The 24,265-nt window shown below is 44.0% G+C and overlaps 1 protein-coding gene across 2 annotated transcripts; it reads right to left on the bottom strand.

Annotated features, from left to right (window-relative positions):
* Nucleotides 1-1,595: 1,595 nt before the first annotated feature.
* On the bottom strand, nucleotides 1,596-23,678 carry git1 (G protein-coupled receptor kinase interacting ArfGAP 1). 2 transcript variants are annotated; one of them, XM_080054016.1, is made up of 20 exons: nucleotides 23,441-23,678; nucleotides 19,430-19,563; nucleotides 19,046-19,158; nucleotides 18,112-18,217; nucleotides 17,615-17,701; nucleotides 17,350-17,480; nucleotides 15,617-15,711; nucleotides 15,473-15,515; nucleotides 13,595-13,643; nucleotides 12,823-12,895; nucleotides 11,554-11,651; nucleotides 10,366-10,480; nucleotides 9,425-9,549; nucleotides 7,654-7,806; nucleotides 5,354-5,629; nucleotides 4,029-4,100; nucleotides 3,531-3,649; nucleotides 2,916-3,080; nucleotides 2,229-2,292; nucleotides 1,596-1,816 (listed from the first exon to the last, which is right to left on the bottom strand). In XM_080054016.1, exons 1-20 carry the CDS (start codon nucleotides 23,490-23,492, stop codon nucleotides 1,601-1,603), a joined length of 2,286 nt encoding a protein of 761 aa, XP_079910142.1. In that variant the 5' UTR covers nucleotides 23,493-23,678; the 3' UTR covers nucleotides 1,596-1,600. The 2 variants fall into 2 exon arrangements, with proteins under 2 accessions (XP_079910142.1, XP_079910143.1); XM_080054017.1 differs by having other exon boundaries at nucleotides 3,573-3,649.
* Nucleotides 23,679-24,265: the final 587 nt, after the last annotated feature.

Here is a 24,265-nt window from a genome sequence, read left to right as displayed (position 1 = left end):
GCACAGCTGAAAAGTGAATGTGGGATTGATTCTGAGATGATTCCACTGGCTCTGATAAATGAGGCAATTTTGTAAGATAATTAAATCAAAACTGAGGACACATGAAAAGAGTTTTTTTTTCAATTTTAAATCCAGGGTCATGTCATAATGCACACTACTTAGGTGGGGCTTTTTTTGGTCTGATGGAAAAAATCATAACCAAAAACTGAATTAAAAAAAAATCTTCACCCAACACCCTTTCCCCTTTGGCAACTTTTCAACCCCTTGGCGACAAGATATCATAACATGAAAAAAAATAACTTAAAAAAAAAAACCTCAACTGTCCCCTGGTAAAAAAAAAGGAGCGCTTGAGGAACGTTAAGGACCATTTCACAGGTTATTTCTTTTTACATGTGTTTGCGTGTGTGTGTGTGTGTGTGTGTGTGTGTGTGTGCACGTTAACTTAAATCCCAGTAAGAGGTTGAGCACATACTCAGCCCCTGTCGTCTCCCTATTCCACTACATGAGAATCATAATTGAGACAATAAAATAAAACATACATATTATAAACAAGTTAAATCAAGATGACAGTCAGTAAAAATATCAATACAAAAAAAAAAAAAACAAAACAATAGGCATGATAATAAACAACAACAACAATAGATCACAATTATTCCAGTGTAAGAGTTTTGTCAGTCAGGTTTTTGTTTTGTCGTCAGGAGGAGCAGAATGAACCAATCTGCATATTTAAAAAAATAAAATAAAAAGGAAGAGGAGGAAAGAAATGAAAGCATGCCAGATACATGCTGTTTATACCACCAACAGAACCCAGAAGGAAGCATCTGAGAGCCTGGGTAGGGAGGTGTGGAGTAGGGTGGAGCTAATAGATGGGTCTGCCTGGGACTAGATAGGGGAGAGAGGGGTCTGGTGTCACGCTAGAGAAGTTAAAAACGTCCTGGACGGAGATGGGCGTGGAGGAGTACGTCACCGTTGGTCTACCTGCTTCCCCTCTCTCTGGAAGCATACACACTTCCTTCCTCCCTCCCTCCCTCTCTCTCTCCCTCCCTCGCTCAGGTTGGATGGAGAGATAGAGGGATGGCGAGGTGACAGGCGAGAATAAATAAAGCGCTAACACGTCGGGCTGCTCCAGTTCCCGCTGTACATCGGCCCATCGTTTTGCATTTCACGTATGCTCGTCATCACAGTTTAAGCAGTTCTATTATACACATCCCATTCTGACTGTTCATTTCGGTTGCAGCAGGTTTTGTAGTGTTCCACGTTGGATCCTGTTCCTCCTCCTCCACTTCTCCATACTTTGGGGGGGGGGGGGGGGGGGGTTTCTCCTTCTCTCTTCTGTAGTGTTTCTCTGTAAACAAGCAATTCTCTTTGCTTCTATCTTGATTCCTTTTCCATGCATATTCCAAAGGTTTCATCTCCTCCTTTAACCCAGCATCCTCTCCATCAAACCCCACCCTCCCATCTATAGCTTGATGGTATTTTCATCTCTCTCTCCTCCCCTTCCAGAAGCCCCTCCCATCCCTCCTAGCCCCTCCCATGCATTGATCCGTTCCCTCTCCTCCTCCTCCTTCCCTCTCCCTCTGTCCCTCTGTGTGTCTGGTGGTCACTGTTTCTTCTCGCGCGTGGTGATGGTGACCAGTTGCTTGGCGGCCTTGGCGATGTCGTACGCACACTGGATGACCTGCTGTGTGAGGAGCTGGTAGTCCACGGCGGGGGCCCCGGGCTCCGACGGCCCCGCCTTACGACACTCCACCTGCAGCCGAGACGCACTGGAGGCCAGCAGGCGCAGGGAGCAGTGCACCGCGTCCAACGCAGGTCGCTAGAGGGGAGAAACACAGGGAGGGGTGAGAGGTCTATGAAGGAGGAGGTAAAAACAAGACAGGCCCTGAGTTCCAATCCCCATACTTCCCTACTATTTAGTATTCCAGAAAAAACATTTAGGATGTCCCAAATACATGCACGTCAATTGTAGTATGCTGAAAATACATAAATGTCCCACTAATTCCAAAAGCATTTTGGAGTATTGGTCTTTATTCTTGATATTTCTCGACATAATGGAAAAAAAAAAACTTCCATATGTGATTTTGTTTTCTCTCCTGTGGCCCTAAAACTCTTCTGTACTGTAGTATGTAGTGTATTAAAAGAAAAAGTAGGTGATTTGGAACGCAGGGAGGGAGAGAGAGAAGAGACAAGCAAAGAAAGAAATGAAAGGTTAAGTAAGGGGGATTTACCCTGGGGAAGAGTGAGGCCATCTCAGTGACAGCCGTGTGGATCTTCTCAGAACATGGAACAAAGCTGAAGGAGGGAGAAATGTGTGTTATTTCTATTGGCAATGGACTAAGTTTTTTTTTATTACTCCAACAGAATTTAAATTAAAAAACAGATGGATGGCGCGGATGTTTCTGTGACATATTAATGTGTCATCCAATCAGTAGGATCCCCTTTCTGCAAGGACATGATTAGCAATGTTTAGTACATCTTTTTAAGTCTCATTAATCCATCTCTGGGGTGTCTGCACTGGCACCCTTGGACACTCTTGTTTTATATACATAGTGTATGTCCGTCAATTTTTGACTTCAGCACTATTTTATGTTTTACATTGTCTTTTTTTACATTTAAAAAAGGTGCTACTAGGAACTTTTAAATATTTATGAAACAGTCAAATTTTTCCTCTGATGATAATAAATGACATGTAACAGCAAATGAGAGCATCAGTGCAAAGAATGCTATTTTTATATAGTTTTTCATAGTAAAACACTACCTCTTGTGTCCAAATGGGAAGCAAGAATGAACACAAAGTGAAAGTTCCTCGGAGCACCTTGAATTGATTGTATTTAATACATTTTGTAGCACATTGTTATGTTATTGTTAATGATGGTCATATGACAAATCAAACAGCTGGCGTTGGTGAGTGTTACCTGTCATGTTTGAACTCCTGTGCGGCCCGGAGCAGCTCCTGGATGTTCTTGGTCACCTGTTCAGTCTTCAGGATGACGTCCTCGGTGCAGGGCAGGGTGGGGTCTGCCTCCACACAGCCTCCCTCCTCTGACTCCCTGCCTTCCTCCTCACTGCTGCGCCCCATACTGACAACCACAAGCACATCCATTCACTACCATTAACACTAGTGGACTAGTGGACAGAGCTGACGGTCACTAAGGCCATACGTTGGACATTTAAGTGGTCAACTTAAGAGACAAACTTACAAAAACAGAATGTAAAAAAAAAAGCATCTTAAGGCGGAGTGTATGAAATATCAAATTTTAACTTTTTTTTTTTTATTAAATCACAAAATAAATATAAAAGATTATATGATTCCCATAATGCCTTAAGATGACATGAAATAAACACATTCCCAACTTAAAACTTTCATTCAGTTATTTGGGTTGCACATTTGATTTCAGAATATTAATAAGTTTCTGATTACAAAATAAAAGTCTATATTTTTTTAAATTAAATATATAAACACAGGAGTTATTTGGTAACAATTGAAACCCCTCCTGAGAAAAACCCTACAGCTGTAGATTAGAACTCACTAGTTGTGGTTGTGTGTGCAGAGTCTTGCAGTTATGTCTGACCTTAGTGAGATGTCGTATGTGTGTGTGTTGTCATAGTCACTGTCGGTGCCACTGCCGTGCTTTTCATGTTTAGGGACCTGAAGAGAGAAACAAAGCAACAACACGTAAACTCCCACATGTCTCTTTTAAAGAGGACATCCACTACGTTTTAAAAGTTATCGGCAGTTTTCAATCTATTCGATACAAATGAATTGGAGTGGCTTCTCTTAAAAATCCAAATCATTTTGGGGAGTCTTTCAGCTAAATGACTCTTTTGTTTGTTTTTAAACATTTGTAGTCTGGGCATTTTCAACAGAATTATGGATAAAGGTCATTAATAAAGAGCCTTTGCAATATCTGTAAACAAAACTACCTAAGACTATAATAGAAAACTATGTATACTTCTTACGGACTGAGCGTAGGATCATGTAAGTCGATAAAATCAGACTAGCATCACAAGCTCTAACATGAACTCACCATGTATCTGCCCATCTCAGCAGACGCAGACAGGTGATGGCCTCCATAGGGAGAGGGACCGCCCTTCCTTACCTGTGAAAGGAAGGAACAACACAAGGGGTGGAGAGAGAGAGAGATGAAGGGATAGAGAGACAAGGGGAGAGAGAGAGAGATGGAGAGTAGCAGATAGAGATGCATGGAAGAATTAGGAAAAAAAGAGTGTGGGGACAGAGAGAAGAGATGTTTTTTTTTATAAACAGCATAAAAACAAGATGAATGAGCGAGTGAGAGCAGCGCCAGATCAACTGTGCAGCTCGCCCATCATCCCATCAAGACTACAGGCCTCTATGGAGAGCTAAGACTAAGAACAACACTTAACCTAAACTGACTAGTGATGAACAGCTACATATCACACACATCTCAACATGACTACACACACATTACACACTCATGTTGATCTCTGTTATTAGAATGCATCATAAGCAGAAGTGGTGCATAGCTTGCATGTGACAGAATCCTACATTTGATGAAATGGCAAACAATGCAATGACAGACAGAATGCTTACATCCAGAGGATGCACGGCTGCACTGCAGTGAGCAAGGGACAGACAGGTGAAGAGACAGACAGACAGACAGACAGACAGACAGACGGAAAGAAAACAGACAAACAGGTAAATCTTTGTGTACGGAGATGGTGAAGTGGACAGGACTCTGTGGAGGTCTGCACAGAAGGGTTGACAGGAGCGTAGAGTGGTGGTGTGTTTGCACACTGTATTGATGTGGCTGGAAGCTGCTGTATAAAATAACTGCTCACATAATTGTCCGCCACATCAGCCACTTTACCAGAAGCAAAAACATTGTTCTGAGACAGAAAATGTCCTTCCCTTTGCACGTGTGTTCTTAGCAACTTCTACATACGGCAGCTGTCCAGAAGCAGAGGAACTAAAAGGGTTCAAAATGTAAAGGTCAGAGGGTGCAGAGCAGGCTACAGAGCGGAGAGATCAGAGGTGTCAACAGGCAACCACACAGACAACACAATCCCTATTTTCCATCTTTCTCCTTAACATCACTAGTATGCACATCCCCTTGTTCTGTGTAGAAAGTCATAGATTGAAAGGTGTGATGATTCTTAGAAGAATCACTGCCACACTTTCACATTCAAACAGGGAGTGTGCATAACTGGAGGTTTCAAAGAGAAGGATCGGGAACGGAGATGCAGGGAGAGAGACAAAGTGGAAGGGCAATAGAGGGATCAGGATTGGACTGTCACCCATCAATCAGACCACAAAGAGCCAATCAGGGGCCACCACGGGGTTAGGTGGGAAAGGGGGAGTTTTCTAACTTACGCTGGCTGTGTTGAGGGGCTGCAGGCGGGCTGCCAGGGAGTCCAGGGCTGGGGGGCCGGGGGCTGCCCCTGGCTCGTACATGGAGAAGGCCTGGCGGTCTCTGCGGTGAGGGTGGGAGTGGGGCGCGGCCGAGCAGGGCACAGAGAGCCCCGGGGGCTCCGCTCCCCTCTGCCCACCCCCCTGCCAGTGGCCTCCTCCCCCTACCCCATGGCCAGATGCCCCCCCAGCCTGCTGGCCCCCCCGCAGACCACTGTTCTCTGTCTGCATCCGCGTGATCTACAGGAGAGGAGGGAGGGATGAGAGGATGGAGGGAGGAGGGACATGGGGAAGTTAAAGGGGGAAGGGAGGGGGTGTCAACTGAATGGTCAAAGAGAAGCATCCGCAAACACAGGTACATTAAGAAGCTGATACATGTTAACTCATATGGGTCCTAGGGAGGGAGGCTATGTGTGGTACAGATACTGTCATAGGTTAAATGACGAGGCAGAGGTTAGTGGCGCTCTCACACCTGATCGTACACGTATAGTTTGCTTCCTTGGTTCTCACCAGATGTGAGAAGTGTACTGTACGTACATTGTTCCATTTTTCAACAGGTTCTGTTCTCTTGAAGGGCATAAGCCACGTGAGAACAGTCTTTTCATTGGTCAAATGTTTCCGGGTTAGGAGCAATAACGTAATTCCTGAACTGCTTTACAATTGGTCAGAAATTTCCATGCCAGAAAAGAAAGAAACAACGTTTTCTTCATCCCATAATGCATAGCGCAGCTGGCTATGGGAGTTTGTTACACACTACACAGTGCTTCCTGCACTACACAGTGCTTCCTGCAGTTGGTTCGGGACGATTTCAATCAAATTCTCACCACAAAACACCAGAGTTTGTTTAGAAGCGTGACCACCTCTTCAACAAGGTCTCTGTATGCTTGTTTGGTGCGCTTTTGAACTGAATACGATTGCCTTGTTTTCACCTGCCCAAGGAACCACATCAATAGGTGGAAAGCAACCAGAGTTTGTTTCAGCAAACTAAACCTGGCACTGGCAGGTGTGAAAGCGCCCTAGGTTTTAGGAACGGGTTGGAAGGCTACATACCTGTATATATGTGTAGAATGTGTTCAAGAGTGAATGAAGGGGAAATAAGGGGGCACATCTGCACTGAGGTACTGTTGACTACTGTCTAATTTAATGACAGTATGTGTTGACTGCGGTGTGTAGGCACACAAATGTTTGCTTGTGCACACTGTAATATTTGCCTCAACTGTTCATGGATCCTCCATTAAAGTGACAAAGTAAACACAGTAATGAATCCTGGCTCACAGCAGCGGACAATGGCAGCCACTAATGAACACAACAAGCTAATGATGGTGAGTCTGGAAGGCAAACAAAGCATCAATGGGCGATAAAATGAGTGCTATTAGGTGGAAGCCGTCTGACTATAAACGTCAAACTAAAAATGAGAACAGGCATTAGTGGCACCCTGGCTGGACATGTGAAAGACAGCTGCTTTAGCTAATAAATAGCACTGACAAGATGCTACCATCTCTCCATCTACCATTTTGCAAACCTGTCTTTGTCACTTTGTCTTGTGTATAACTCAAACACCCCCCCCCCTGCACCATTTACTTTCCATCTGATTTTATTGTTCAACTTCTCCACAGTCCACATTAGGTTCAACTTGCCACTGACTGACGCTGACTGATCTTATTTCTAAATAAGATAAAAATGTAAGCTCAACTCCCACTGTATTCTTTGTCTCGTGATCCGTGAGCCTCTACACATGTTGAACCTCTGACCTCATTCTCTCTGCCCGTCACTCCTTTGACACTTCTATGTTTGTTTGTTTTTCATGCATCTTATTTGTTGTTTTGTATTGCATCTTGTACAGCACTTTGGTCAAGTGATATTGTTAATTAAAGGCCTACTTCACTGCTGGAAATATGAAGGTGTATTGAACTCTGAGATCCTATGTAGTATAAATGTGCAAACATTTTAGAAATCGGTTCATCCTAGCCTGAGAAAAGGCAGAAAGAGTGTTTTATGGTCTCGCAGTCTAACACTACATTTTACCATGTGTGATATCACACATTTCCCATGTGTGACATCACACATGGTAAAATGTAGGGTTAGGATTAACAGGACAGGTGGGCCAAGGGAAGACTAAGGAAAGACTGAGGGAAGAAAAACCTCATTCATTATATTATAATAGCGATTTTATAATGATAGAACGCCGGTTCCATATGAGTGAAGTATTCCTTTAATGTGATAGAGAAATCAACTTGACTGTGCATAGGAGCCATACTACCTACCTCCTTCTGCAGCCTCCTCAGCTCCTCACTCAGGTTGTTGTTGACCTTCATCAGCTGCTGAACCTTAGCCTCTGAGGAGGCCAGGGCCTTCTTCACCTCCAGGTACTCCTGTAGGGTGATGGGCCCGTCTGACAGGTCTGAAGAGTCCATACTCTGTAGACAGGACGTGTATACAGACAGGAGGACAGACAGGCAGAGAGACAAGACAGACAGACAACAACAGAGACAGGTGGACAAAAAGGCACGGACAAAGTTAAGAAACCAATATCTTGAGCCTTGTGAAGCTTTTCTAGGATACAAACACTATGTAGATACGCCTCATTTCTTTAATGTTTTTACAATGCAATTTGACTATTTCCTCATGATTTATCTGTAATGTATTGTTACGCCCCTGTAAAGCACTCTTAATTGCCTTGTGTCCAAATTGTGCAATATAAATAAACTTGCCTTCTCTAACAATCAAAAAATATCCAATGTGTAGCTGATGCAGTTTTTCTCACATAGACAATATGTGATAATGTGAATGGGTGCCTTTTGAGTGGATACAACAGAGCTTCCATCTGTGTGAGAGGAAGAGGGCTGGCCTGCAGCCTGGAGGCACACACACACACACACACACACACACACACACACACACACACACACACACACACACACACACACACACACACACACACACACACACACACACACACACACACACACACACACACACACACACACACACACACACACACACACACACACACACACACACACACACACACACACACACACACACACACACACACACACACACACACACACAGTAGAGCCTTATATTAGCTCTGGTCCTCAATGCACCAACCGCCCCCCCCCCACTTCCTGTGACCCTGGAGCACGCTCAAACCCAATCCTACACCACTCCCTAAAGCTCAACCATTCAAAACCTATTTCATATACTCTTCTTCACAGCGCCTTCTTTATCGTCCACCCACCTCCTTCCCAATCTCTATTTGACTCTTAAGCCTCTATTTAGTACAACAGACAATACAATATTGAACACAGTGTCATTTGATATACCATACCATTCTTCCGAGCACCACAAAATGATGAATGCACATATTGCTAGAGTGGAAATGGGAGTGGAAACCTCAGCCTTGCGGTTTGACAAAGTGTTGCGCACTGAGCTAAGCTAAGTCCACAAGAAGAGGAGATTACTGGTTTAACTGTTGTTTACTTTTTTAATTTCTACCACTCCCACCCAGCCCCACTCTGCTCACTCTCACTCTCTCCTTTTCCCTCTCACCACACACGCACACGCACACGCACACGCACACGCACACACACACACACACACACACACACACACACACACACACACACACACACACACAACACACACACACACACACACACACACACACACACACACACACACGCGCGCTCTCTCTCTCTCTCTGTATGAACAATGCCTCTCTCTCTGACAAGGACCCAGAATAACTGATGATGTCACTCAAGAGCTATGTGGCAGCCCTAAACTGTGGCCACTCCCCGCAAAGCATGCTGGGACAAGCAGTCATAAAAGACTGTGAAAGGACTTAGCTTTTGCCGGCGCGGTTTCTTTTTCTAATATCCTCAGATGCAAATGTCAGTGAGAGACACAGGGCTGCATTGAACATTTCATTTCCACTGGCACTTCAGTTATCAGCATCAGTGGAACTGTACAGAGAATGTTGAGACATGTACATTGATTTATCCACAAGAAGCCGTTTGGTTTAAAGTACCATACCTTGGCCCGGTTGCTGCGCTGTGTGTTGTTGTTGTTCTGCGTGGTCAGCTCGCTGTCTGTGTCTTCATCGGAGGCTACACTGTCGTAGTCATGCTGGTCGTCATCGATGCCCAGATCAAATGGGTCTGAAAAGAAGACAAATGAGCTTATCTATATCACCCCTCAATACACAGGGCATCAGCCGTATCTCTTTCTTTCTATCCCTCTCTTCTATCCCTCTCTCTCTCTGATAAGACGGCTGGCGCTGACTGATTCTGCCCAGCTTTTCGTTTACGACTTATTTCAGCAGGGGTCTCGCATTAATAAAAGTGCAGAGTGAAATTTCTATACGGGTAAAAAAAAGATACCACATGGTCTGGCACAAATAAATCCAAAAGAAATACCCCTTTTTTTTCTCCATAATGAATCACTGAATGAATTGCTGGACTGCAGCCCATCCAGCCTGTTGCTGCTTGCTGATAATCACATGTGTGGCTTCAAGGCGTTAAAAAGCTCCACATTGCTGTACACACACACACACACACACAACAAGTCAGTAAGCTGAATTGTATCTATCCACTTTAGCAACTAGGTGAAGCTATATGCCCTTGGTGGTTAGAAAAGCTTTATGTCGGTAAATGGTAAATGGACTTATATAGCGCTTTTTAGCCAATTTTCTCAGCCCCAAAGCACTTTACAATTCTTACCACATTCACCCATTCATACACACACTCATACACTCCGTAGCTGCCATGCAAGGCGCACTCTGAACCATCGAGAGCAATTTGGGGTTCAGTGCCCAGGGACACTTCGAGATGTGGCGGGTAGGCGGGGGATCGAACCTCCGACCCTGCACTCCAGAGGACGATCTCCCTACCCACTGCACCACTGCCGCCCCAGAATAGCCTTCAGTGGCCAGTCTTAATCTGTCCATCCCTCCTCCCTCCCTCCCAGTGTCTCACCAGTAGGGCTGCTGCTGAGACCTTTCCCCTGCTGTCTCCTCTTGGCGTCGCTCAGGATGTCGATGATGAGCGTGGCAAACTCCCGCGCGTTGAACCGGGCCAGCTTCTGACGGCCCTGAGAGGACAACAACGGGTCAGGAGATATGGATCATTATGTGCACACGCACACACACACACACACACACACACACACACAATCTCTGAGATTCTCTACAAAGTTCAATGGTGAGTTGTGCGTGGAATACAGATAGAATCGAGCCCACAGTTATAGTGGTTCGCTGCTTTGTGTGACTGCTGTGGTCGATGGCTATGTGCAGTGGAAAAAACACAGTCATACTTAACACACGCGCCACGTTCAAAAACACACACACACACACACACACACACACACACACACACGCATGAGGAGAGAAACATAAACCATGCAATTACACTTATAGCATGCTGGCATCCATATAAGAGAATACATAAAGGTCACTTTGTTTCCATTGAGGTGCTGAACTAGAAGCCACTACACAAAGCGGTGTGCTATTCTTAACACCACTTTGGAAAGAGAGAAGAAGGGTAAACAGTGTCTAAGTGTGTTTTTCTTCTGTTTCCCACCATAAATAGACAGCAGTTCCTGACTGCCCAATCAGGGATGAGCAAACGTGCCGGTGTTTCTTTTACTCTGCGTGTGTGTACGCTCGTGTTTAAAGTCAATATTTACACTAATGAGCCACACAGATGAGGGGGAAGCTATGCGAGAGGAGCATATGGGATTCCTCGCTCTCCGTGTGTGTGTTTGTGTGAGAGAGAGAGAGAGAGAGAGAGAGAGAGAGAGAGAGAGAGAGAGAAACAGATGGATTGTGTCCTTTCGCCTCTTTCACAGCTGAAGAAGAACATCCCTCGTCAATTTCACACTCAGTCTGGGCTTCTCCTTCCAAAAACACATACACTGTCTAAAGTGTCACACAAGGCCAGGTTTTTTGTTTTTGTTTTGGGCGGCTCGCAACTTCTTTCACTTTTTTCTCAGTTTTGTCATATTTTGCAGGTTCAAAATAACTACAATACAAAAGAGATTTTGATGGTTTGCGCTGTAGGTTTGTATATGAATGAGTGTGTGTGTGTGTGTGTGTGTGTGTGTGTGTGTGTGTGTGTGTGTGTGTGTGTGTGTGTGTGTGTGTGTGTGTGTGTGTGTTTGTTTACCTGGTTGCGTGTGGCAGAGTATTCAGGATTGACTGGGAGGAAGGGCACTGCGCTGCGTTCTGTCACCAGAGTGCTGTGGTTCTGGGTTGTAAGCCACACTAGAGACACAAAAAATAGAAGCAAAACTTAAGTATGTATCCGTGTGTGTGGTGTGTGTGTGTGTGTGTGTGTGTGTGCCTTTAACATGGAACACCCACCCACACATGCATACAGACATAAACAAAGACACAGTGAGGACGGCCGATACAGTATACAGTAGATCCTTAAACTGAACTCCAGCCCCTTATTATCCACTGTTGTGCTTTGAGCCCTCCCCTTGTGTGTGTGTGTGTGTGTGTGTGGATGAGACTGTACATGTGTGTGTGTGTGTATGTGTGTGTGTGTGTGTGTGTGTATCCTTGCCACTTACCTGCGGTGCCTATGCCAGAAAAGCACAATTTGACTGCTACTGCTACTGAAGGCAAGGAAGAGAAGAAGAAACGGAAAAAAAGGAAGAAAAGCCGAGAAGGAGGAGGAGGAGGAGAGACTCAAGAATTTTGGAGGCACTTCCTCACTCAGTCTCTCCTCCCTCCCTCCCTCGCTTTGCTCACTCCTTTTTCTTCAATACTCATTTCCCTTTTCCCTTCACTCTGTCCTTCGACTTAACTCTCTGTCCTCTTTGCATCTATTGTCTATTTTCTTCTCAACGTTCCTCCTGTCCATGCACTTTGTGTGGAGGTGTTTCATTAGTTTTCTTTCAACATCTAACATTAGTTCAAGACCTCAAGACCCATCTCTTCTCCTCTGCCTAACCCTTGGATCACCCACCAACCCAAGCCTCATCAACCTTACATTTTCCTTTTGTCTGTACACTGTTGTGCTCCTATGTAAAGCGCTTTGAGTGCGAGAAAAGCGCTATATAAATTGAATATATTATTATTATATTAGTTTTGCCAAGGGGAACAAGTCATATAACTGCCAGAGAGGACAGAGGGGCGACTGTGGCTCAGTTGGTAGAGCGGGTCGGCTGATGATCAAAGGGTTGGAGGTTCGATCCCCGCCCTGCCACCTGTGTCATAGTTGTTGTGTCCTTGGGCAAGACACTTAACCTACCTTGCCTCGTGTGAATGTCGATAGTTAGCCTGCTATCGGTGTATGAATGTGTGTGTGAATGGTAACGTGGAAAAGGAAAACAGGTCTCCCTTGCAAAAGAGTCTTCGGTCTCAATGGGATATACCTGTATAAATAAAGGTTAAGAGGCATGTGTCAGGAGGGGGAGATGAGACTCACCTGCATCGTTCTCTCTGCGGTCCACCTCGTCATACACATCCATGGCTAGCTCCTCAAACAGCCGGTTGTTGAGCTGTCGAACAACAGACACAAACACATCGACTCCGGATTGATTATCAGGGTACGTTTTGCACACTTCTACACGTCAAGCACAACAAACACTAGTGTGAAAAAATAAAAATAAATAAGCGTATTCAATTCTAAAGATTTTACTTGGCATCATTGCTGTCGACTGTTTATTGGATCTGCCAAGTGCCACTCTGGATCTGCCAACCAATTGCATAACGTTTAGTCGTGACTTATATCATGCACTGGCTTCTGAGCCACTCCCTCTGTTCGCTGATTGGACCGGTAAAAATATGTCTGGAGAAAAAACCCACTTATATACCGCAGGTTCAGACTGACAACTGAAGGCAAATTAAAATTGAGCGAAAGTAGGAAGGCGGGCGGTGCCAGGCTAGGTCGCCATGGTGTGTAAGAGAAATGTCAATAAGTGAGTGACTGAGTTTTCTTTTTGGATAACTAACCATCTTTGGGGCTAAACAGATGGCCACAGAGGCGGACAAACATTATTTTGGCAAGAAAACAGAATATCAGTCATACTTGTATTTTTCTAGTTTCATTGACCAAGCACTTAGCTTTTTGCATAACTTTAAAACAGGACACATGTAAACTGTCTTCATCTATTGTCTACAACCTGTAACTTTGACCATTCTTACCACTGTCAGTATTAATGTAATGTCATTTAATCTCACAATTCACTTCAACTCACCGCTTGGAGTTTCTTCTTAGCAGCCTTGGCTAATTCTGAGAGGTCCAGGCTGAAAGAAAAACACAGGAGGAAAACAGTTAGGCCGGAAGCACAAAGGTACAGCGGAATGAAGAGACGGAGGGAGAGGGAGGGGGGCGTTGATGTGGAGAGAGGAGTAAAAGGTGAGGAGGTGGGAAGACTGTTTAATGGGGGGAGGGAGGGACAGGGAGAGGGAGGGTACATTAAGGGTGGGAGACAGATTTTCGGGCTTCACGTAAAAGGTGAGTGCCATTTGGAGTCAGGGAAAGGATACATTTTCAAATATCGGCAAAATGTCGCCATCGATAAGTTAATGCAATTTCATGACATGGATACACTGCAGATACTTCACTATCTAAAATGACCTTTTAGGGAGAACTTGAAGTAGCAGCAAATAATGTAATAGAATGTTATAACGGCCAAAATGACCGTTATTGTTTTACAAAATTCTTAATGTAACAAGAGCTGATAATGTAATAACTTGCAAGGGTATTGGAACTCAGGGTACGTTTTACTCTGGTGTACAACAGGGAGACATAGGACAGACGAGGTAGCGGAGAGAGAGGGGGGGACTGAAATGAAGGAAGAGATTCTGGGGGGTGGAGGGGGTTGAGGGACAAGGGACAAGGAAAGTAAAGATACCTCTGTGTCGGGCACTTAGGACGAGCTCTGGCTCCACCAAGCGCAGCAGAATGGAGAGAACAGAAAAGGAAGGGAGAAAAAAGGAAGAAACAGACAGAAAGAGGGGTAGAGAAGCCACATCAAAACAGCTTTAATGATGTTGTTATCGAGAGGAACCATTCACCAGAACAGAACAGATGCAAGTGGAGTTAAAGATCCGATGGCAGTTCAGAAGTTAAGACCCTCCTTAAGTAACATTATAGATTGTGGAGAGGTGCACTTCATTTAGCTGGCTTAATATTGTACATTTGTGAGCTCTTTTTGAAAATACTTCTTTGGGACTCTGATGAGCAAATCCAGCACACGTCAAATCTTTTGAAAACTCTAGGGAAAGCTAAGCCAAGTACTACTGAACTTGATTTATCATAATCTGAAGCCGTGCACCTCTGGACCTCTCAAATCAAACCTGGAGTTTAGAATGGATAAACCAAGCGCACCTCAAGTGTCTACATCATTGCAGGTACTTGAAATAACTAATATGATCATTTACGATAAACAGCTTTGATAGAGATGCCAAACCCATCCTTTATTAAGCTCCTTTGGTGGGTGGGGTTACATTACATTACTATGGCGCCACCCTCTGGTAAGAATATGCATTTAGTATCAATGAATCCATGCCAGGGAGATACACAGGTTGCGTTCCAAATCGCATACTCTTTCTTTTTTCTATTCTACATACTACATCCGACGATAAAAAGAATCTAGTTAGGATGCAGTAGGCATACTATTTGGACATACTTTACTCTCTTATTTCATCATAACATTGCGCCTTGATCTTGCCTCTTGCTTTTATATCCGTCGCATCCCCGCTTGTTTTCATATGGAGGCTTCGTCGATGTGACGTCACTTCACGTGCGCACTGGATTGTGGGTCAGAATCGCCCAAATAGGAAAATAGGATGCAGTTTTCAACACTAACAATCTTGGCCGCATGAAGTAGGACATCCGGGTACTTCTAACCATCCTAAATCTGGCCACAAGAATCGGGACATCCTAAATCTTTTTTCTACATACTATATAGTAGAAAGTATGCGATTCGGAATGCAACCACAGTGAAAAGAAGTATGGCAAGTCAGGCAGCTGAGAAGTTCCTAGTAAACTAACCAAGAGACTTCATGCAATGGAGCCGTACCATGCATAAACACTCATCATCATAACCACTTCAACATATGGTCCATACCTGTCTGCCATTTGAGGAATGATATAATGGCCATTCTTGTGATCTGTGGAGGGTAGAAGAGACTTAGTAACTGGATCAAAGCTGATGCTGCTATGTGTAATGTGTGCTATGTGTGAGGTGAACCAAGCTGGTGCAAAGGGTTACCTGGGCGCCGGCCACAGAGGTAGAAGGCTAGTCTGTCCGTCAGTTCATACTGACACTCTACAAGCCGCTCTGCTAGCTCTATATGACCTGCTTGTCTGGAACACAAGACACAAAGACTCATTATTCTCCATTCTTTTTTTTTACCTTTTTTTTTTAAAGGTGCAGTGTGTAAAAAAAATGTGTATTGTGTCTAGTGGTCAAAGTTCTACATAGCAAACATTCCGTGTCTACCAGATTAAGTTTGTCCTTTCTGTGCTACAGTAGAAACATGGCGGTGCAACATGGAGGCTCCTATGTCAATATAAAAGACTCATTCTAAAAGGTCATAAAAGTAACAACAGCTTGTATTTTCAGGTGATTATACATCAACTAACACATGCCTATGAGTATTATGGCTGCAACTAACGATTATTTCAATAATCGATTAATCGGCCGATTATTTTTTCGATTAATCGATGAATCGGATAAAAATAAAAGAAACATTTGTAAATGCCGCATCTTTATTCAAAAACTGAACATTACTTCAAATTCACAGTGCAGACTGAAGTGTCAAAACACCAGGTTATTGCTCAAACGTCCCGGAACTATTAAGAGTAATATTAAATGATAAAAAATTAATAATAAACTTAACTGGGATAACACAAAAAAAAACATACAATGTATGATATACATTTATACAGTATAAGGGATGTCCATGGTAAACCAGTCAACCGATAATATTTTTAACCGGTAAATACTAACGGTTAAAAAAATTAAATCATCTTAATTTCTCTCAGATGACAGGAGATCGTTAATTTGTATTGATATTGATGCCATTTTCAAGACTCCTTAACGATCCAAGTCTTTATTGATATCACAATTGATAATTTTCTATTATTTTGTTGAAATAGAACTTGTATTATTGCTTTAATTGCTGATATGATCATAGCTCAAGATAGGACATTAAACAGGTCATAATTCCATCTTTACTATCTATTTTATATTGCTGGGAAAACAAGTTTCGCCAAAATCTCAAAGTTCTTTTTTTTTGTGTTGCATTTGAACACATCAATCATATTACTGAGCCGGCCTGAACACATCACAGTTGACATGTTTGCTACTTTTTTTAAGCTAACTAACTCTATATCCTTCCGATTTTAACATGGATTTAAAATCTGGATCACTATTTTTAACTGATGGGACTTTCTACACCGTTCGGTTGTGTGATTACTGCCGCTGCTTTGAATGACTGTTGATGCGCCGATGCCGACTCTCCGAGCACGTCTGCACACCGTCTGCAGCAGCAGCAGCTGACAGAGTTTTTTTGGACTAGACGGATACTGAGTTGAAGGAGTTTTTTTTAACCCAAAGAAAGCAAAGGTACAACACTTTTATATAGGCCTACAGTCCAGTGTTAGATATGACCAAAATACAAGCTGTGGCCGCTCACACTAGAGCCTTCACGTGCGGAAGGCTCGCTGTGGGCGTGCATGAACCTGTCGACGGCTGGATGTAAACAGTGCCGCGCCTGCAAGTGACTTATTAATCGCGCGACTCAACGAATCGATGACCAAATTCGTTGCCAACGCTTTTAATCGATTTTATCGATTCGTTGTTGCAGCCCTAATGAGTATCATGTTCAATGTCTACCAGTTTACTTTCTGGATTTGGCCTCACCATTCTCCCACAGCAGATCTAATTTGACTTTTTGCAAACAGTGTTATTTAAAGTAATGCTTCTCCCCTGTGGTGTACCTTGCGTAGTCCATGGGCGTGCGTCCGTTGATGTCGGGGGCTCCGGGGTCTGCGCCGTACACCACTAGCAGCTCGGCCTGCAGGATCTGGCCTGCTTTAGCTGCCACATGCAGCGGGGTGGTGCCTTTCTCCTGGAGGGGCAGGTAGAGACACACACACACACACACAGAGAGAGTCAGGGCAATAGGTCTGGAACTAAAGACACTATCTGAACAGTGAGGCTAACCGCTAGGTGTAGGGAGTCTGCCAGTAGATCTGTCCTCACCGGGTGGAAGAAGTTGGCCTGAGCGCCGAGGGACAGCAGCCGAAGACACGTCTCTAGACTGCCCGTCCGCACACTGGAGTGAAGTTGCTATTAGCAACAAAAAAAGCAAGGAGGGAGAGGGAGAGGGAGAGGGAGAGGGAGAGTGAGAGAGGGGGTGGAAGAAAGATTAAACATCTTTGAGAGACAGAAACAGGAGGAATCCCCTCATTAGCCCATTGGAGCTCTCTGGCATTAGAGATCATTATTACATCCTGCTGTGTCATTGAGATCACCTCCTGCCAGGGGGTTTAATCAGCGAGTGTGCAAGAGTGTGGGTGTGTGTGTGTTTATATGCACATGTACTTGTTTACATGCGAGGTCTCCCGCTGACATCTATAAATGAAACATCCCTTTGTGCTTACACACCCAGTTGGACAATATGGAAATGTCCACATGGGCTCATTAACCTGGACTCATGACTTGTCTCCCCCCCCCGCTGTGAAGCACTGAGCCCTCACCTTGCTGAGGTCCTTGGTGGTGACGCCGTCATCGTCGCGGCAGGGCAGCTTGTGCACAAAGGCCAGCATCTGGTATTTGGCTCTGATGAATTCTGACTTGGTGGGACTGCACGGGAGGACAAGGGTTAACACAATATTCCAACAACAGAAACAAAAAGAAAGGTGTTTTAATCAGTGAGGGGAAAATGTGCCACTACAGGCAAGATCATTGTGTCATTCATATTATGCTCTGCAAAAAGAGAGAGAGAAAAAAAAAAAAAGGTTTTCTCTAAATGCCACATTTTTCTTCAAACAGCTCTTTTGCATTACGACTGAAAAGCAGTTCATGCTTTTTACTCTCACTTCATTTTCCTTTTAAATCCTTCACAATCTAAATCAAACACAGTCATACAATAAAGAGTTAAGAAGAACAGCCACACCTTAACAAGACAATCTGCCAGAACTGATGGGTTACTACAAGTGTCCTGTCTAACCTCAAATATGTCTAAATGAACAGAAGCTTGTCCCGCAGGTCCAAGCCACATGTCAACCCCCCAAATATATTACAATCCCTGGTGAACCTACGCTAACAGAAGCTACCTTTGGAGACCAGAACACCACTCATTAGGAAGAGATTCCACGAGTAAGAGAAAAAGTGTTTTTAGAGGGCATTAAGGAACAACTGGGAGCAATTGCTCCTCACTACTGGAAACAGCAATTATGTTCAGAGAGCTTATATAACATAACTGTGTGCTGCAGGGACAATCATTCCCTACAGACAGAAGTGTGTGTGTGTGTGTGTGTGTGTGTGTGTGTGTGTGTGTGTGTGTGTGTGTGTGTGTGTGTGTGTGTGTGTGTGTGTGTGTGAGAGAGAGTGTGTGTGTGTCTGTGTGTGTCTGTGTGTTTCTGTCTGTCTGTGTTCATTTGGTTGTGCGCCTGTAGGGAGGCTACTTACTGGACTTTGTCCTGGGGGTTGGGTTTTCTGCGCCCGCTCTGCACCTGAGCGGGGTCCAGGAGACTGTGCTCCCATATGGAGTTGGCTCCATTACTGGCCAAGGTCTGGACCATCTGAAACACACGCAGCAGCTGCTCACTGATGGCTCAAGAAAATGACATCACCACCATCACAAGAATATGTGGCTGGGTAAAGCTATCTTACTGACAGCCCTATGGAATACTGTCCTTACATATAGAATTTAACATTAATAAGAAATAATACTTTTTTTATTTATTTTTTTAATAAAACCTAAAATCAGTGCAGAGTATAGGATTGTTGGTATTCTGGGCCTCAAGTACAGCGTTTGCTTTCATTCTTGCTTGATCCTGTGTCAGCCCTTACCTGCAGTAGTGCGGGGGGCCATCCGCTGTGCCTCAGGTGCTTGACTATGGAGATGTGGCGGCCTAAGCTGCGGTGGACTGAACAGCATTCATCACAGATCAGGACCCCTCGGTTGATGCTAGTCCAGCCAGGGTCTGACAGACAAACACAGATGAAATTAGAAACCTTATAAAAAAACATGCTTTGTGTGTTGGTAAAAGGTTTCAGCATAGTCCACAACAGTCACATCAAACCTCCATTGAGTGACCTCCATCAATACATCAACAATAAACCTCTCAACATGCAAGTAGTTTAATGTGGCCTCAAACTGCAGTTTACTACCATAAGTTTACTACTACCCACCCCCCCCCCCCCCCCCATGGAGTTAAAAAATTAAAAAAAGAGCATTTAGGAGGAATTGTATTTCATCGAAATTGTGAAATTCTACATGCAATCATGTACATAAGTCAGCCATTGAAATGTGTATTGTTTAACAATACCTTTATATAAAAACAACATGATTTCTTTTAGCCAGCCTTTAAGTTACAGTTGGAAGATGAAAGCCGGAGGTGTCATCACAACATGTGTCCGTCAGCCCGGTGTGATATTGCAGTGATTAATATAATTCTAGGGGGACATCACTTTAGTCTACCTAGGACAACCTGAAACTTGTTTTTTTGAACAGGCATGTATGTATATATACACGTGTGAATGAGGAGAGGATGGGGGGGATAGCAGATAAGGCCACTCACTGCCAGTAGTCAACACACTGTGGACACTGTCAGACTAGACAGAGTCTGGGTCATGTTTATGCCCCCAGGACCCTGATGTGATGAGCAGCTCACAGCTAACACAGTCTGCCATGATGACAAAACAAATATGCACACTTACTTACACCAACGCACTATCTACTATCTGCTGTAGTCTCTCTCTCTCTCTCTCTCTCTGACTAGGATCAAACTGTCGGGGACTCAGGGTATTAATGAAGCTAAAATAGTCCATCATCAGATGAACTGACGTGCTGTAAGTCTTTCTACCCGCAGAGAAAGCAACATGGCTTTTTGATAAGAGCTTCAGCTTAGTTTTTGAACAGCGGCCCCCGTAAGGCTTTGGGGGCCAGACTGCAGCAATTTAATTCCTTAATCTGTGTAATAAATACAAAAACTCCCCAACAAGCATCAGCTATCTACTTGGGCTCGCTGGATCAATATGAGGCTATACACCATTAAACAATTAGACCTGGATACAGTATTGGCAGCATATTGGCCAATTCTGCACCATGACATATTTAGCCTATACGTTAGCCGGATTCATCAATACAACATTGTTAATTGTTTTACCGTCACTTGAACCTGCATAAAATCATGTATATGTATTATAATGCGTGTCACTGGTGAGTTATAACTTCTAATTTAAAGTCTCGAAAACTCTTGCTGAAATGCACACTGTAAATGCTTCTTGCATTTACATAATTAGACAGATAACTCATACGTTTCTCTACACTAATCTCTAAACCTTATTTCACACTGGATGAGTCTTACAGTTTTAAATAACCATTTTAATATGCAGCAGGAGCACCGTTGCTGGCCAAAGTCACAATGTAGTTCACACACAGTTTCTATTCCCTCCTCGGTTTGATTTCCAAAACTAAACCACACACACACACACACACACACACACACACACACACACACACACACACACACACACACACACACACACACACACACACACACACACACACACACACACACACACACACACACACACACACACACACACACACACACACACACACACACACACACACACACACACACACACACACACACACACACGACAAAGGAATAATGTAGAGGATTTTTTTTTTGTTAATGATCTAAATGCTTGCACAAGAGTCTCCGTTTCTTACACAATTGCATCTGTGCTCAATAAAGACTTTACCATGATGATGACAACATGATTCATTGTTGCTATAAAGCGTGCAGATTGCCATGGCGTGACATTCTAGCCTCCTGAGGCTTGGCTAAGAGACTGGGAGTAGCAGTCGTCCTTTGTAGCCTTGCCATGGAGTTATCCCCCCCCCCCCAGTTCGACACAAAGCTTGGTGGTAGGGAGGTGGCCTGTGTCACCAGTGGCTTGGTCAGCATTTTGCAGAACGCACTGCGTGTGTGTGCATGTCGTCGTAAGGAGGAGCTCCATGCAAAGACAGCCAATAGTGGGAAGAAGAATACAGCCATAGACATTATAATCCTTTATAATGTCTATGAATACAGCTACTAACACCATCGTACACCAACACAAACAAGCTGCCTACCACTGTGAACGATCTCTGTGATGTTTTTTTTTAAAGGAAGCCTGTGTTAATAGACTAGGCATTGCCAATATAAAAACACATTTATATTTCCTATTTTCCAGGGACATTGAATCATATTGTCAGTTCATATGGCATTCAAGGAAGGGCGTCCAATTACGGTTGGTAAGCATTATAAGTCAAATTGTTAAGTGGGAAAAAGCTATTAAAAAGGGAGTCAGGAGGACAGAGAGACCAGCAAGTAAGTGAAAAGCAGTAGCAGCAGTAGTTCCATGTCATTAAGCAGTAGCAAGGTGTATCCAGCAACACCTGAGCACTGAGCAGGAGGGCTCTGAAGCTTAATAGTTTTGAACACACACACACACACACACACACACACACACACACACACACACACACACACACACACACACACACACACACACACACACACACACACACACACACACACACACACACACACACACACACACACACACACACACACACACACACACACACACACACACACACACACACACACACCTATCAGGGTGGACAGCTGTGAAGAGAGCAGCTGTAGCAATGCATGTGTACTGTACACATGAATGGATGCAAGCAAGGCACTGCACCCAGGAGCACCAATAATCAGGTGCGTCAAAGTAAACATGAGGTCATATGAGGCTACACATGCAGGGCATAAGTAAGGGGGGGGGGGGGTACAAGGTTGTTTTGTTGTTGCATCACATATACCCCCACTATGCAACAAACACACACATATGGCAACAGAGGTAAAACTACAAATATTAAAGGTTATTGCATTCATGCCAACACGTATGGATAACATATTTCATTTGATCTGAATGGTGGAGTTTGAAGGATGTTTTCTTCATATTGAATCAGGTCAAATACTCTTAGCCACTGTAATATCCCTCGGCTTCAGTGACTCATTCAACTGTCAACTGGATGCTAAAAATGATGTGAAAAAGTGAACTAATAACAAAAACGTTCACAAGGAAGGAAGGTTCTCCCAAGGGTGGCCAACCTAAACGGTATTTAGTCCAGTACTGATACGGCTGACGCGTTAGCTGAGTCGATTGGGTTAAACTGAGCAATAACTTGCCATTTAGCAAAAGTTAGCTGGACTAGCTAACGTTGAAGCTAAGCTAGCCACGTTAGCCAGGTACAAATTCTGAAAACGCTGCAGGCAAGTCCCAACAGTAACCCACCAATGTTGTTATACAAGCAATATGCAGTATTGTATTACATTAAGTAGAAGCGTAATGTTGAATAATACCCTGCAACGCAGTAGGACAATAAACACCAGCTGGTTAGCCAGGCTAGGCTAACGTGTTAAGTCAGCCCCGGGCACAAAAATCAAAACAAACGTCTCTTAGAGTAGGAAGGCTACATAAATCTGACACTCAAATCTTCCAATGCAGCAAACACGCCGGTGTTTCTGACCATTTATCGGTCAACTTATTACACATATCAAGGTGCTTAATGGGACGCATGAATGTTGAGCAGATGCTAGCCAAATATTCCCGTTGTGATAACACGCCTATTTTTCACTGTTTATTTTGGGCCTAAGCGACGCTTGGAAGCGCTGGACGTTTTCCTGCTCTGCGGACCCGCTGACAGTGACAGCCGCTCCGGCCCTATGGTCCTACAGTGTATCCCTCCCGACGTATTGTTCCAGTATAAGTGGTCTACATTTGATTTGTTTCCCTCCTCCCTACCTGGCGCACTGCAGTCGGCGCAGACCTCTGTCCTTTGTAGCTTTCTTGACATCTTGGAAGTCGCTGGAATCGAGAGGTGGATGTCGGCAGTGATGTGGTTCGCCCTTTTTTCCACCCCGAGTTACCGACCGACGTCTGCCGTCAACCGATGCGGCCCCTGAATCCCCGGAAGCCGGGTGGTGTGATCGGCTTTCCCGGCCAGCTGACGGTTGAATTTCCCGTTAGTTGCAGCTGTCTCCTCGCCCACGTTCACCACTGAATTCAAGTCCGGAGCCAAGTTACGTGAACATGGTTAACCTGGCTGCTTGTGTGATCCTCATATCGGAATATTTACCCATTCTGTTCGCTGCACTGCCCGCAACTCACCGAGAGACGGCAGCTCTCTACCTGTCAGTTTCCGCACAGCCAACATCCCTGCAGATTACTCATGGACATATAAAGAAAGATTACTATGGAGGGCCAAGGAGGGGTGACAGGGCAAACATATCCCTGCTATTCTTTTAATTAGGTGGGTTAGTTAGGTGGATTTCATAGAAACATTATTAATAAAAAGATAGAATTAACCCAACTCGTCAATATTTCTGAGATCATTTTAAATTCAATGGCCACAATACAAATGATATTTCCTTTTACAATATCCTAGGCTACAAACACAAATATAGCCATTGTAATATGAGAATAAGAAATAGGCCTGTAGGCCAACAATAGTCTCTCAACACATTATAACATTATGAAACAAAAAAGAAAAAGCACAAATTGTATTGATGTTGTAATAGGCTATTTCTAGTATAGGCCTACATTATGCCAATGTAAGAACGCCTACTA

Source organism: Ammodytes marinus, assembly GCF_949987685.1.
Source record: "Ammodytes marinus genome assembly, chromosome: 3".
NCBI classification, from domain to species: domain Eukaryota; kingdom Metazoa; phylum Chordata; class Actinopteri; order Uranoscopiformes; family Ammodytidae; genus Ammodytes; species Ammodytes marinus.
Note: the sequence above shows the minus strand (reverse complement) of the source record. Positions and strands in the feature narration are given on the sequence as shown.